Raw genomic sequence first — 14038 nt, 5'->3', positions numbered from 1 at the left:
ATTTGTAGAGGACACTTCAGTAGGCAGTAGCTAACAAACGGACCCAACCGCAATCAATCATTTTTGTCAGTAAGTCTTAGACTCTTTTATAGTCTCATTAATTCCACCGGTAAGGTATCAACTATCAAACTCACTATTTTCTTTAGGAAATGATTCCAATCTCCCCTTACATAGTATGCTCCACAAAAGTTTATTATAAAGGAGAGGAAGATGAGAGAAATAATATGATGGATCTGTATTATACTTAGAAGATTTGTCTTATTTTATGGTTTAAGATTAATTCTCAACTGCTTTACAGTTTGAGCTAGCACAGGGGCAATATTATTAGGCTTTGAGATTCGTGCAAAGTTAAAAAGAACAGTCCAGATCTACTAATTGTAAAAGATTCTCTCATCAGGTATATGGGAGGATGTGAATTGATAATATGATGGGGTGTCGGATTTGACCGAAAATGTTTATTTATTTCACAAATAATTTTGAAAGAGAATTGAGGACAACAAGAGAGAAGAGGTGAACTATCCTTAAAAACTATCTGATTTTGTTCACTTCCGATTTGAAGAGCGTAGAAAAAATGAACTTCTTTCCTTCTCCTTTTCATTACACATCTAATTTGTGGAGCACACATTTGTTAGTTTTTTTTAGTGAGGGTAATATGTGAATCAACTCGTGCAATAGAAGAAAATATTTATATTTTTAATATTTATATAGCAAGAACCGTTAGATATGTGCTATTTTTTTTCTACATGCACATAAAGAAATTATCACTTTTTATTTTTATTTTGAATAAATAAATAAAACAAATCAACGTCTAGAATATCCGTATTGGTGTATTTTTGCAAACTCTTGATACCGATTTAAACAAAGTCGAAATGTCATAATATTTTATACGTGCATAAAGAAAATGATATAAATCAAATCTAACAATTTTATTTTGATATTTGAGTTTTTAATTTGAAGTTATTAATGTTTAAAGAATAGAGGCAAGATGAAGACAAACAAATTAAGACATTGAATCATCCTATTGTTTAATTTATGTATAATCATTAAGTTAAAAACAATGAAGCATTTTTTTTTATAAAACCATAACAATTATAAATTATGTATTTTGTTTACAGCTTTAAATAGAGTATAACTAGGGTGTTCTTAATTTTATTAAGCCCCTTTGTGGACTTAACTCTAAAATATATCAAATTGACTTAAAATGATAAATTCAAACCGTTGAAACTCCTTTACCTTACGAATGATGCGTCTACATGGGAACATTTTAAACCTTTTGAGTTAATTTTGTATAAAGTAAAACGGTCAAAATTAGAAAGTTTATAAATTAATTTTAATGCATTCATTTTTTGAACATTTTTTGACATCTTGATTATATACAAAATTAATTCAAATATTTAAATTTTCGCACGTAGACACATTACTTCTAAGGTAGTTGAATTTCACAGTTTGAATTCGTCGTTTGAAACCAATCAGATATATTTTAGAATTGAGTTCACAAAGAACCTTGATTAATTTAAAAACACACTAGTTCCACCACTCAAAATATACACCGTTAATTGGTTGATTTAAATAGTAACTTTGAAAATTATGATTTTACATAAAAAGTTGGGTCACTGAGAGAGAAATGGGTTAAAATCTCCTAAAGTAATACAATTTTTGAGTTTAGATCAGAACCATCCGATTTGAATCTAAACCAATCCGGTCCGAAATGAAGCGAACGGAACCCCTTTAATCTGATGGCGTGATTCAAATCTGATTGTCCATATCTAAACTAAAAAATTGGGTTGGAAGAACTGGGGGGTGGGAGGTGGTGCACAAGGGAGAGTCGGTTATCAAATCTAGTTACAGTTTGAATTGCGTCATCGGAGAACCCAATAACCTTCACGCCCCTTGACTTGTATCATTTCTACAGCCTTTAACAGTGTAAAAAACACATGCTTTCAGTACTAAAAATAAAGAAAAAACAAAAACCAAAACCAGAGAAGAAAGAAAAGAATCAGGACAGGAGAGAAAGCGCTCGAACCACACACCACATCATATCTAAAGTACCTCAAATATTGAGTTTACATCCATACCGTCAGATCTGCATTCCATTATGATCGTACGGTCCATATATAAACTGAAATTTTGAGGTACTTCAGAGGATCAGCATTCTCCATCTCCTTCCCTCAATCAAACCCATCTCATATTCTCTTATCAGAGACAAACCTTCTTCTCAGATCCATTAAAAAATTGCATAGATATTTCTAATCGCTCTTCTAATACCCAATGCTCTCCTTCTAAGAAATCAGAAAAATGCTTCAGAAATTCGCTCTCGCATTCAAAACCAAAACGATCGAATTCTTCGCCGAGGAAGAGGAAGAAGAAGACGACAATGGATCCATCAGAGCTGTAGATGATCTCGTCGGACTCACCGCTGACGCCATCATCACCGACCAACGTGTCGTCGTGCTCAAACCCGATCCAGCTCCAGTTTCAGCTCAAAACCCTAACCCTAGCCCTAGTCCTGACCCGGAAACCCTAATTTGTACCCTTTTTGCCACTCTCTCCTCCTTTGAATCGGCTTATCTCCATTTCCAGACTGCGCACTCTCCTGTCCTTCCTTCAGCTCTTTGCTCAGCTGATGCTGAAGTTGTATCTCACCTTCGTCGCCTCTCAGATTTAAAACACTCGTTTCCCAGCCCTAATTCTACTTCAGACCCCAATTCAAACTACATTGACCTCAATTCTTGCTTGCAAACTCAGGTGCTTGACAACCAGAACTTGTTGCGTACATTTGATGCTGTGATCAACCGGCTCCAGACTGACATTGACCGAAAGGATGCTGAATCAGCTGAGCTCAGGTTGAGTCTCAATGAAATTGAATTGGTCAATGAGCGGTTAGCTGCCCGGCTTGACCGGGCATGTACGCCCGCACCCGGTGAAGAAAATGTAGAGAATTTGCTTTCAGTTAGTGTGTTTGATTCAGTTTTGAGAGACTCTTGTCGGGTCATGCACCGGTTTGCCAAATCTCTAGCGGATCTTATGAGGCGGAGTGGGTGGGATTTGTTTTCGGTTGCAAAATCTATTTGCCCAGATGCAAATTATGCAAAGCCCGGCCATTGCCGCTATACTATTCTTTCACATGTGTGCTTGCGGATGTTTGATGGGTTTGATTCATACGGGTTCGGAATCGGGTCCGGTGATCCAGAGCCTGATCTGCAAGTAAGAAGAAATGATTCTCTCAGGCAATTCATCGAGCACTCGGCGGTTGATCCATTGGAATTGATTGGTTCAGAACCTCATTCCGAATTTGCACAATTTTGTGAGAGAAAATACACAAAGGTAATCCAACCAGGTACCGGACCTGGTTTTTTAGGTCGATTTGAGCCTTCAAGCCCGCTTTACGAACCATATGTGGCCATGGCGAGTTCAATTTGGGCACTTCATTTGCTAGCCTGGGCTTACGACCCAGCTGTGGAGATATTTCAAGTCGGTCGTGGAATGGAGTTCTCAATCGTTTATATGGAGAATATATTGCGAAGAAAAGTTGTTACATTGTGTGGCAAGGTAACACGACCAAAGGTCGGGTTCACAGTCATACCGGGTTTTCGGGTTGGAGGGACAGTGATCCAGTGCAGGGTGTACCTAGATCCTTCGTCTTAAAAGTAAGGAATTGTTTATCATTTGTTACAAATTATTAGAGTTTGACATTGAAAAATGTAAATGGAAGAATTAGGAGTTGAAACTGTAAACTCAAATAACTTGAGGTTTTATAGACATTCATGAGGAACATAGTTTCTACTTGTGCATTATAGATTTCTTTCTTGTAAAAAAAGGCATAAAGATTAGTTATATAGGAAATTTACTTTTATAAATGGACGAGTTATTGTATCCCTAATTTTAGATATAATGCAATTGTATGTGGTATTTGTTGTGGGTTTTGTTCAATTGAAATTTATTCAAGTCTAATGTGCCTTGAAAGTTTATTAAAAATTATTATATTCCGAAAATTTTCTGATTGATGTTGATTCATTGGCCTCTGTTGTCTGATTTACCTACTTTATCTCTTTGACTTTGCTAAGAAGGTGAGCATTCTATTGTGTGTGGTACATTTATAAATTGAAAATATAAATAAGGGGGGTTTTATTTATTTACCGAATAGACGTACTACCTACATACATAATAAATATATGTAAACCTACATGGTGGCATGAGGTATTTAAAATTAAGATACCCTGTTTCATTGGTAGAGGCAAGGTCCACACCTAATGCATTGATTGCTATCTTGTACAACCTCAACTTATTGCATCTGCCACTATTGTAAGTTTATAACAACTAATTGTTAGTTGATCATGGTGCATTTTCTCTAGGGGAAGACAAGGCAGTTAGAGGATGGTTAAGTAATCAACCATTCTGTTACCTAATTGTTATCAACTCTTAATTTCCTGTTTGTAAAACCAAGTTACCTAATTGTTATCAACTCTTAATTTCCTGTTTGTAAAACCAAGTTACTTCGATGGATGACTACATAGAGATTGGATAATTGCTAGGGGTAAAAACGGATCGGATATGGATTGGATAGTGGTAAAACCATATCCGTATCTATATATATATATATTTTTTTTTTCAGATATGGATATGGATCGGATATTAGACGGATACATACGGATACGGATAGGATATTGGACATCCGTAGATAATATACATAAATATTTTCATAATATATATTAAACTATATGATATATATTTACTATTCGGATACAGATTATTAAAATTTAAAACCATATCCATATCTAATTTTCGAATACAAATTTGGATTTGGTCGGATAATATCCGACCCGTTTTCACCCCTAATAATTGCTAACAAAAATCTGAGATAATGACTGATGACTATTTGCACATAATTTCTGTAATAAAATCTAATCCAAGTCCCAACCTGACAGTTTAAAAGGATATATATAGGATAATGACTGATGACTAATTGACTATTTGACTGAGATAATGATTAATCGACTTAATTATTGTTTAACCTCGGATCATGCTAGTTGTGCCTCGAGTGAGCTTTACATTTCAGTTCTGTAATATGCCAAAAAGGGAAACCGTTTCACCAAGGGAAGAATTTTTTCACGTGCTCATTGACTTCATAGTTGAAAGGGAAAAAAAAGAATTATAAGTAGCGTTTGTGTTTCTAACGAAGGGTAATTGCTTCTTGCTTGGTGGTTTGGTTTTTTTCTGTGTTGGATGGATATGGGTATCATATCGGATACGATACGGAATGTAGTGATACGATAATTTTCAACACGATACGGGTATCAAGGGATACGATGCGGGTACCGATACGGCAATACGATACATATCGGATATGGGTATTGGACCATATATGAATTATCGGGAACATAGGTTTTTTTTTTTTCAACAGTTAGTTACATGGTGGAACTAAAAAAATTTAGATTGGAGGCCTTAAACGTAAAATGCATATAATATGTTGTGATTAAAATTTGAACTCAATTTTTTATAATTACAATGTAGAATTATAACTACTAATTATAAAACCTTTAATGACAACAAAATCCAATTAAATTTTTATATACATAATTAAATTCACAAGAATAATTAAGCATCTTTTCCTGTCTGTTCCTGTCTGTCTGGTTGCTAAACTGATCGAGCAGCCTGACATGACCTATACATGCTTTGCCTTTTTATGATATCAAAAGCAGACTGTTGTTTGATGGAGACTGATTAGTATATCGTACCAGTCAACTTGGCAGTTTCAGAAAAGGCAACTCGTACAATTTTCAACTCTGGACCAATTGCAGAATCAGAATTTTTTATATATACAAATAATATAGAAATTTCATAGAATGAACCAATTGTTTCCTGAGGATGCTTCAAATGCCTTCATTTTTTGTGTCTCTATCATGTCTTTATTTTTAAAAACTTTAATAACTCAAAATTTAAATTTTAAAATTCAAAATAAATCTGTTAGATATGAACTATATCATTTTATTTATGCACATGTAAAAAATTATGGCATTTCAACTTTGTTTTGATTGTCATCTTGAACTTGTAAAAATGTATACAAATGTGGATAATTTCTAGACGTTAATTTTTCAACTTATTGATTCATATAAAAACAAAATCAAAATGTGATAATTTTTTATGGGCACACAGAGAAAATAACATAGATTACATCTAACGGTTTTATTTTGACGTTTAAGTTTTAAACTTTGAGTTATTTAAGTTTTTAAAAATGGAGACATGATGGAGGCACAAAAAATGGAGGCATTTGAACCATCCTCTTGTTTTTTATTCCTTCTACGGGATCAAAATTTTCATCCAATCTATCTGTTGTTCTTCTTCAAAGCCTTTATTTTCAAACAAGTTGGGATAGATTAGAACTGAAACTCAATCGAAATCAATAACACAGAAACGTTTCAGGAGATCACCCATTCTAGTACTACTCCTGTCCCAATTCGTGAGGGCTTCATTTTCATAAAGAGGCTATTTATTTTACCGTTGGCTCGTCAAGCCTATCATGAAACCTCCTCCTTTTTTCTAATCTATCTGTTGTCCTATATATATATATTTTTATATTATTCCTATAAATAAAAAATTCTGTTGCAGACCTGCTTGTTCGTTGCTTAGTTAGGAAATCAAGGTTTGGTTATACATATCAAGTTTATTGCTACTTGTGCCAGCTCAGTACTGAACTGATCTGAACTGGTAATAATAATCTAATAGCACCTGGGATAGAGCAGTTCTTGCGTGCAAGCTACAACTACAAAGCACAGCAAACCAACTATATATAATGCAGGAAGTCAAACCGAGCTTTTTTTTTTTGACAGCAAGTATGAGACACAACTTTAATTGTAGCATTGATTTGGTTCCATAAGAGTAAAGTTTACACAATACAAAACACAAAATAGAATTTTCTTTTACAGTATATATTTCAGCCTAATATTTAAAAATACATTTTGAAAATCATGATCTTCACAAGGTGAGAACTTGTTTTTCTGAACTTCGTTGCTTCGATGCTGTGCGAGTAGCATTAAAGCAATATCTGATTTCACTATGTATGTTCAACAAATGAAAAGAAAATACTGAAAAAAAAAATCAAAATTAGTAAATTTCCTTAATTGCTGCAGTTCAGTCGAACAAGTCCTTGCAAAAGGGAAGAATAACACAAATTAATCTCGAATTGCTTGAATTGATGTACAATATCAATATCAATATGGATGAACCCACATATGCCTTGCATTTAATTACCTCAGTGCAGATATAATGATCAATAATATTTTTAGAGAATGACTAAGCTCAAAAAGTTTTTTCCTAGCCTCGATTTTTCAATTTTCAAAAGTCCAGACAGTCGATTCAAACTGTTAGATGTTCAATATATATTAAAATGTGTTTGGAGACCAACTTTTATATTTTTTGAATTTTATGTACTATTTATTAAGATGGTTTGAAAATCGTTGTTTTTCAATGGTGCAGAATTTTAATAAAGCCAACAATTTTTAAACCATCTTAATAAATAGTAAAAAAGTTCTAAAAAATGTAAAATTTGGTGAACAATCACATTTTAATATAGATTGAACATCTAATGGTTTGGATCAACTGTTTGGACTTTGAAAATCGAAAAACTGAGTCCTTTGTTCCAGAGACTAGGAGAAAACGTTTTGAAATTAGCCTTTCTCATATTTTAAAAAAGAAATAAAGAAACAAATAAACACTGATATATTCTTTATTCATTATGGAACAAAAATGTTTATTTGGAAAAAGTTACATATATTGGTCTCCAATCATTAAAAAACCTTATAAAGTCATTAAGGCATTTGAGTCAATTTCAATGAGAAGGTTCAGGTGGGGTATACATAGAAGGCAGTTTTGCCATTAAAATATTCACTAGAGCTGAAACAGGATTTTGCTGATTACATCTAATATCTAAATCAGGATCAAGCGACAGAACGCACTGAGTTATGCAACACAGCTAGTAATACTTGACAGACATATATGGTAAAATGGTGACAATGCTATAGCACTTAATAAAACATTTTAAAAAGGATTAAGTTGTTTATTCCATCAAAGTAACAGGCAAGAAATAATAATGCTAACCCAATCAAACAGAAGTTAGGAAAAACACTAAAATTATACATTCGGGTCATGTTTGGTTACTGCTTTAATTTAAGAAGGATTAAGTTGCTTACTCTATCTTACTCTTCATATTAATTTACACATTGTTTGGCAGCTTAAGTCATTGCTTAAATTAATCTGTTTGGGGAAGCAAGATATTTGGAAATGAACATTTGGCAGAATAAATGTGGAGTAAGTTAATCCACCTGAAAAAATGTAGTAACTTATTCCGGATTAACTCACTTCTCACTCCATCGTACTCTTATTTTACTTCTCGTTTGACGATAGCTTAAGTGGGAAGTAAGAGTTTATTTCATCTCTTACTCCAAACCAAACATAGCCTAGATGATGTCTAGACAAATTATATGATCCCAAAATTGCAAAAAGGACACATTTTTTATTTGAACACAAGAAAACATACCTATTAGGAGGAGGCTTGGAGATGAGAGGCCAGACACACCTGCCAGTGCCACAGCAAGATAAATCCAACAAACTAACTCATAATGTCTCAGATACCACCTCATCAAGCAGTACTTTTGTCAGCTTGCACACACCCTGTAATCAAATTTCTAAAAGGAACTATTTAAAACATAATTTCATCTACAAATATATTTTCATATGAAGATTATGTTGAACGGTTCAAACACCAAACAGTAAACATATTGTTTGGACTTTGAAAATTAAGAATTTAAGGTATTGATTGATAGTACGGACCAATATGTGCTATGCATAGTGCCTTAGAAGAACAATTTTCTTACAATAATAAAATAACAAAAGTGTAAGATCCAAAATAATAAAAACTGAACCTACCTGCCGTATTGTTTTTTGTTTCTCGTCTATTTTAATCTTAAAAAGAAAACGCAAATTAACTAGCTTGCACTGAACCTTCGCTGATTCAATTTCTCCAATCTCCTTGCTATTTTACTCTCAACATAGCCTCAGTGCCTCTGAGTAGGGAATTCAGTAGGCGCGTTCAAAGAACCGGTTTATCTGGTTTGAACCGAACCCCCATTTGGAATGATTCGAATTTTATAATTTTGCTACGGTTTTGATTTTTTAATTAGTGACAGTCTACCAAATAAGCCGTAATCTCGGCCCATACATTCATCACGGGCCTACATCAACATAGCTCAAATCCTAACTTAAAACCACTTTATGCGTTTATAATGGGCTTATTAGGCATATTCTTCAGTCCATTTGATTAATATATGGGCCGTAGTTAATTATTAATCTAGAACCGTGGTCCGATGATCATAAAATCCAGAACTAATTCAGTGGGCCGGGCTCATGCTATCAAAAGGTGAGGGGACGTTGCTTATCTTTGTTGTCTCCTTGTGGGTTCAAGTGGACAGAAATACTACAATTAAACTTATTTTTTCTGTTGCCATCTACTAACAAAACAATTGGCCTGGTCAAAAGAGCGCCTTCATGCACCACTGATAACATTTCTTAGGAGGTGATGAGTGGTAGAAAAACAGAAGGGTCATTAATTGCCACAAACAAACAAAAAAAAAAAAGGAAAAAGGGAAGGGCAAGGAAGAAGAAGGTAGTAAAAATCTGAAGGCATGGTTGCATTAGCTAATATTATGTGGATTAGAAATTCATGCCAAACAAAATGTAGAAAAAGGATAATTTATTTGAAAATATGATGTGTTATCCATCATTTAGAAATTAGACATGAGATGTCTCATATTTGAATTTATTAAAATTTGTTTGTTCATTGATAAAAAAATGTCAATAAAACTCAACCATGAAGAATTTAATCTTTTTATGAAAGGCTAAGCAATTTTCATGTCAGTCGAAATTCAGTTCATGTTTTATTCAAATAATGAACAATATAAGAACTAGTCTTTGGTATAGTAGTAAGGGCACATAGTCTCTATGTGAGAGGTCATGGATTCGAAATCTAGATGGGGGTATTCAATAGTTGGGTGGCTTGACCTCTAATTTTACTCAAAACAATAAAATAGTGAATAATATATTTTAAAGATATCAATTTAATACACTATAAAAAAATAATAATATATTTCTATTGTCATATGTTAAGGTTACGTTTGTAAGTTAAATATAAAATATATAAATTAGTGTTGAAATATGAAGTAATTCTTTCACTGTTATAAGAAATAAAAGTTACTATTTTATCTTTCACTGTTTTCTACAATGCTTAAGAATATAAAAAGGCAGCATGTTGTTGTTAGTATATATGACATCTCAGAGACTGCAGTTGAAACACATGCAGCACTAATCTAGTTTTAACAAGACAACTATGCACCTCCTCTGGCTTTCCAATTTCCTCTCACTTTTGATATGCTTCACCTCTGTATCTATGCCCCTCAATTCCATGGCACATGGCAGAGGTGCAATAGATTACATTTCAGATTGCAACACAGTTCCGTACCCCTTTGGAGCACCGGGTGTTGCGTTAGATGGTTTTGAGATCGTTTGCACAAGCATCACAACAAGAAATTCCACTAAATCTTATATGCCCTCGCTTAAGTTACCTACTGGTACATATCTCATTCAAAACATTTCTTTGCAGGGTCAAGTGAGAATACTCACTGGACCAATCTACCAACAGTGTAATGATAGTGAAACTGAAGTGCTTACCCGTGGAACTGGCTGGCTAAATCTGACTGGGACTCCATTCACACTGTCGACAAATGATACAACTTTCGTTGCGATAGGGTGTGATGATGTTGTAATGCTAAAAGGTTTTGTTAGAGATGATAATGGTGGTGGTAGGAAGTTCCGAAGTCCTTGTGTGGCAATTTGTAGCAATCCTAGCAGCACAACTGATGGTCTCGGGTATTGTCAGATTCCAATACCAGGACCAGGAGGCCTAAAGAGCTTTGAACTGAATTTGTATAAAGTTCAGAATACAGGAATCAATCGATTCACAAATTGTAGTGCATCATTCTTTGCAACGCGCGAAGAGTTTTCTTTCAAAAGAGCACACTTTGATGACATGGAGTACTTTCTAGCTAGCCAAGCTGTGCACGTTGCAGTTCTAAATTGGGCAATCGGAGACAAGTCCTGTGAGGAAGCCAAGAATGATGTAAATTCTTTTGCTTGCAAGAATAACAGTCAATGCCATGATTCACCGAATGGTGTGGGGTACTTTTGTAATTGCAGCCAAGGATACAAAGGGAATCCTTATGTTCAAGGTGGTTGTAGTGGTAAGTGTGTGTGTGTGTGTGTGTGTGTGTATGCCAAGTTTAATAATCTTAGAGCAGCTTGAGAGCTACATTCTAAAATCTAGAGTTCTAGAAGATAGCTTATTGTATAGCTGACTTTGTCTCTGGTAGCTTATTGTATATCTTTTGTGGGTTCTGTAGATGTTGATGAATGTCAGTATCCGGAGACTAACCCCTGTATTGGACACTGTATCAACACAGAAGGCAGTGCCACATGTGTTTGCCCTTCACGAATGTTTGGTGATGGCAAAAAAAATGGAACCGGTTGCAGCAAGATATATTGGGTTCCTATTGTCGGTATGCAATTCTCATTTTTCTCATCAATGCCTTTTCTTCTCTGTCTATGTCTGTCTCTGAGTGATATCATTATTGTTGAATGTATTCTCATAAGAGTAAATAAATAAAGGAACATACTGACAAACATCATTTACAGCTGTGGCATGACAACTGATAAAATTGGTGGTATATTCAATGAAAATGAAAAATATAAAAAAAAGCAAACAACACATATTAAAGCACTTACAAAATATAGTCAACAAATGATAATTCACAAATTCTTTGTTGCAATGCAGCCTATGCAGGTATAGGTATTGGGCTTGTGATTATAGTTCTGGTCATATCTTGTTGTTGCTCCTTTTGGGCTTGGTGTTTGCAGAAAAGAAAGATTGTTAAGAGGAGAACTCAATTCTTCAGACAGAATGGAGGACACTTGTTGCAACAAAGGTTAGCTTCACAAGGTATCAACTCAGAAACAAAAATCTTCACTGAGAAAGAACTTAAGAAGGCTACTGAAAACTATAGCGAAAATAATATTCTTGGCCAAGGAGGATATGGTATTGTATACAAGGGCACTTTAACGGACCAAAAAGTGGTTGCAATTAAGAAATCTAAAATAGAAGATGAGAATCGAATTGAGCAATTCATTAACGAGATCATAATTCTTTCAAAGATTAACCATAGAAATGTTGTGAAGCTCCTAGGGTGTTGCTTGGAGACTCAAGTTCCCTTATTGGTGTACGAGTTCATACCTAATGGAACACTCTTACATCTTATTCACGGCCAAAATTCAGGATACCATTTAGCATGGGATTGCCGCTTGAGAATATCGGCTGAAATTGCTGGAGCTGTAGCTTATTTGCATTCAGCAGCATCATTTCCAATAATCCATAGAGACATCAAGTCCTCCAACATACTCCTCGATGAAAATTTAACCGCAAAAGTATCAGACTTTGGAGCATCAAGGTCTGTTCCCTTTGATAAAACCCATGTCACTACTCTCATTCAAGGAACTTTTGGTTATTTGGATCCAGAATATTTCCTAACAAGCCAACTAACAGAAAAAAGTGATGTGTATAGTTTCGGTGTTCTTCTTGCTGAGCTGCTAACAGGAGATAAACCCATCTCTTTTGCTCGGCCAGAGGAATTTCACAATTTAGCAATGTACTTCATAGTTGCATTTGATGAGGGCCGCTTGCTTCAAGTCATTGATCCACCAGTTGCGAGTGAGGCTGGAGCAGAAGAACTCTACGCCATAGCACGTCTTACAAGGCAATGTTTGAACACGAAAGGAGAAGAGCGGCCAGTGATGAAAGAAGTTGCTTTAGAATTAGAGGCACTAAGGAGGATGCGAAACCAACAGAGTCATAGAGGGAATGAAGAAATTCAGCAGTTGCCTGTTGTAGGGAACCTATCAAATTCAGAAATTGTAGAATGCACAAAACAATATAGCCTTGAAGATGACATGTTGTCATCCATGGACCTACCGAGATAATACTGTAAATTTTACAAGCATTTCAGCTGTAGATATAAATAAGAACTTGGGCATGAGACTTTTGCATGCTTTATTGAAACTATACTATTCAAATTGGTTGTAAGTTTCATTAAAGGCCTTTATTTTAATAGCAGCAGATAAGGCACATTGGCTATTTGGCATGAGAGTAAGAGTTGAAGTAATGGCTTCTAAAATAGTAAAATCAGTTCGAGCCTGTTGCTTGATTTGATGTACAAAAATCAATCTCGAATCACTTCATTATATCTAGCATTTATCTCAGTGCAGATAAAATGAAGTAAAAAATGTTAGCATAAACAACACCCGTTGACTATCTATTGGGGAATGACTAAAATACCCTTCAATCTCCATTTTTTTTATTCTGAAACATGACTGTTTCTTACTTTATTTACCAAACAACTGTTTGCAGAACCAACATTTTTTTTTTTTGAAATACTAAGACCATCATTTTTTTGCTAACGATATACATTATCTAATATAATTTCACATCAGGTTTATGCCATCTAATGCATTGATCATTGATACTGTTAGGCACACTTGCCAATTGGTCACTGGACTTATGTGATGATACTGTTAATTATCAACTTATAAAACCTCATGAAAACATAAGTGATGATACTGTAAAAAGTTCGAGATTCATGCAATAGAACAAGATTGAGAGTAAAGAATATGAACAAAAGAACAATTTGTTTAGAATCAAGAAAACATAAGTGTAAATAAGACCCCCAAACAGAATGCTCCAAAACATTATTTTAGAGCGCTACAATAATGGATCAGGGATACTGACAGAGCAGCTTTTACTTCATGCAGTGCACGAGTGATAAACAGTGCTGTTTTCATTCTATTGTACCTGCATGGCATAAAGCAAAAACTACACTGTCAATATCTTTACCCATCAGAGCACTGAACCACCAGAATTTCACAAAACAGTTCGGGTTTATTC

General features: G+C 34.5%; 2 protein-coding genes and 1 pseudogene across 3 annotated transcripts; all 3 read left to right on the top strand.

Annotated features, from left to right (window-relative positions):
* The first annotated feature begins 1965 nt into the window (after positions 1 to 1965).
* On the top strand, positions 1966 to 3915 carry LOC144556466 (DUF641 family protein (DUF641)). The gene has a single exon (XM_078304819.1). The coding sequence runs from the start codon at positions 2296 to 2298 to the stop codon at positions 3643 to 3645; it is 1350 nt and encodes a 449-aa protein (XP_078160945.1). The 5' UTR covers positions 1966 to 2295; the 3' UTR covers positions 3646 to 3915.
* Positions 3916 to 10338: 6423 nt separating this feature from the next.
* On the top strand, positions 10339 to 11861 carry LOC144556467 (wall-associated receptor kinase 17-like). The gene is made up of 2 exons (XM_078304820.1): positions 10339 to 11288; positions 11448 to 11861. Exons 1-2 carry the CDS (start codon positions 10379 to 10381, stop codon positions 11708 to 11710), a joined length of 1173 nt encoding a protein of 390 aa, XP_078160946.1. The 5' UTR covers positions 10339 to 10378; the 3' UTR covers positions 11711 to 11861.
* LOC144556584 (wall-associated receptor kinase 17 pseudogene) lies at positions 11839 to 13170 on the top strand (annotated as a pseudogene). The gene has a single exon (XR_013512481.1). The product of XR_013512481.1 is annotated as a wall-associated receptor kinase 17 pseudogene (transcript).
* The last annotated feature ends 868 nt before the right edge of the window (positions 13171 to 14038 follow it).

The sequence above is a fragment of the Carex rostrata genome, chromosome 7 (assembly GCF_964058835.1).
Source record: "Carex rostrata chromosome 7, lpCarRost1.2, whole genome shotgun sequence".
Taxonomy (NCBI): Eukaryota; Viridiplantae; Streptophyta; class Magnoliopsida; order Poales; family Cyperaceae; genus Carex; species Carex rostrata.
The sequence above is the reverse complement of the archived record's forward strand: the minus strand, read 5'-3'. Positions and strand labels throughout refer to the sequence as shown.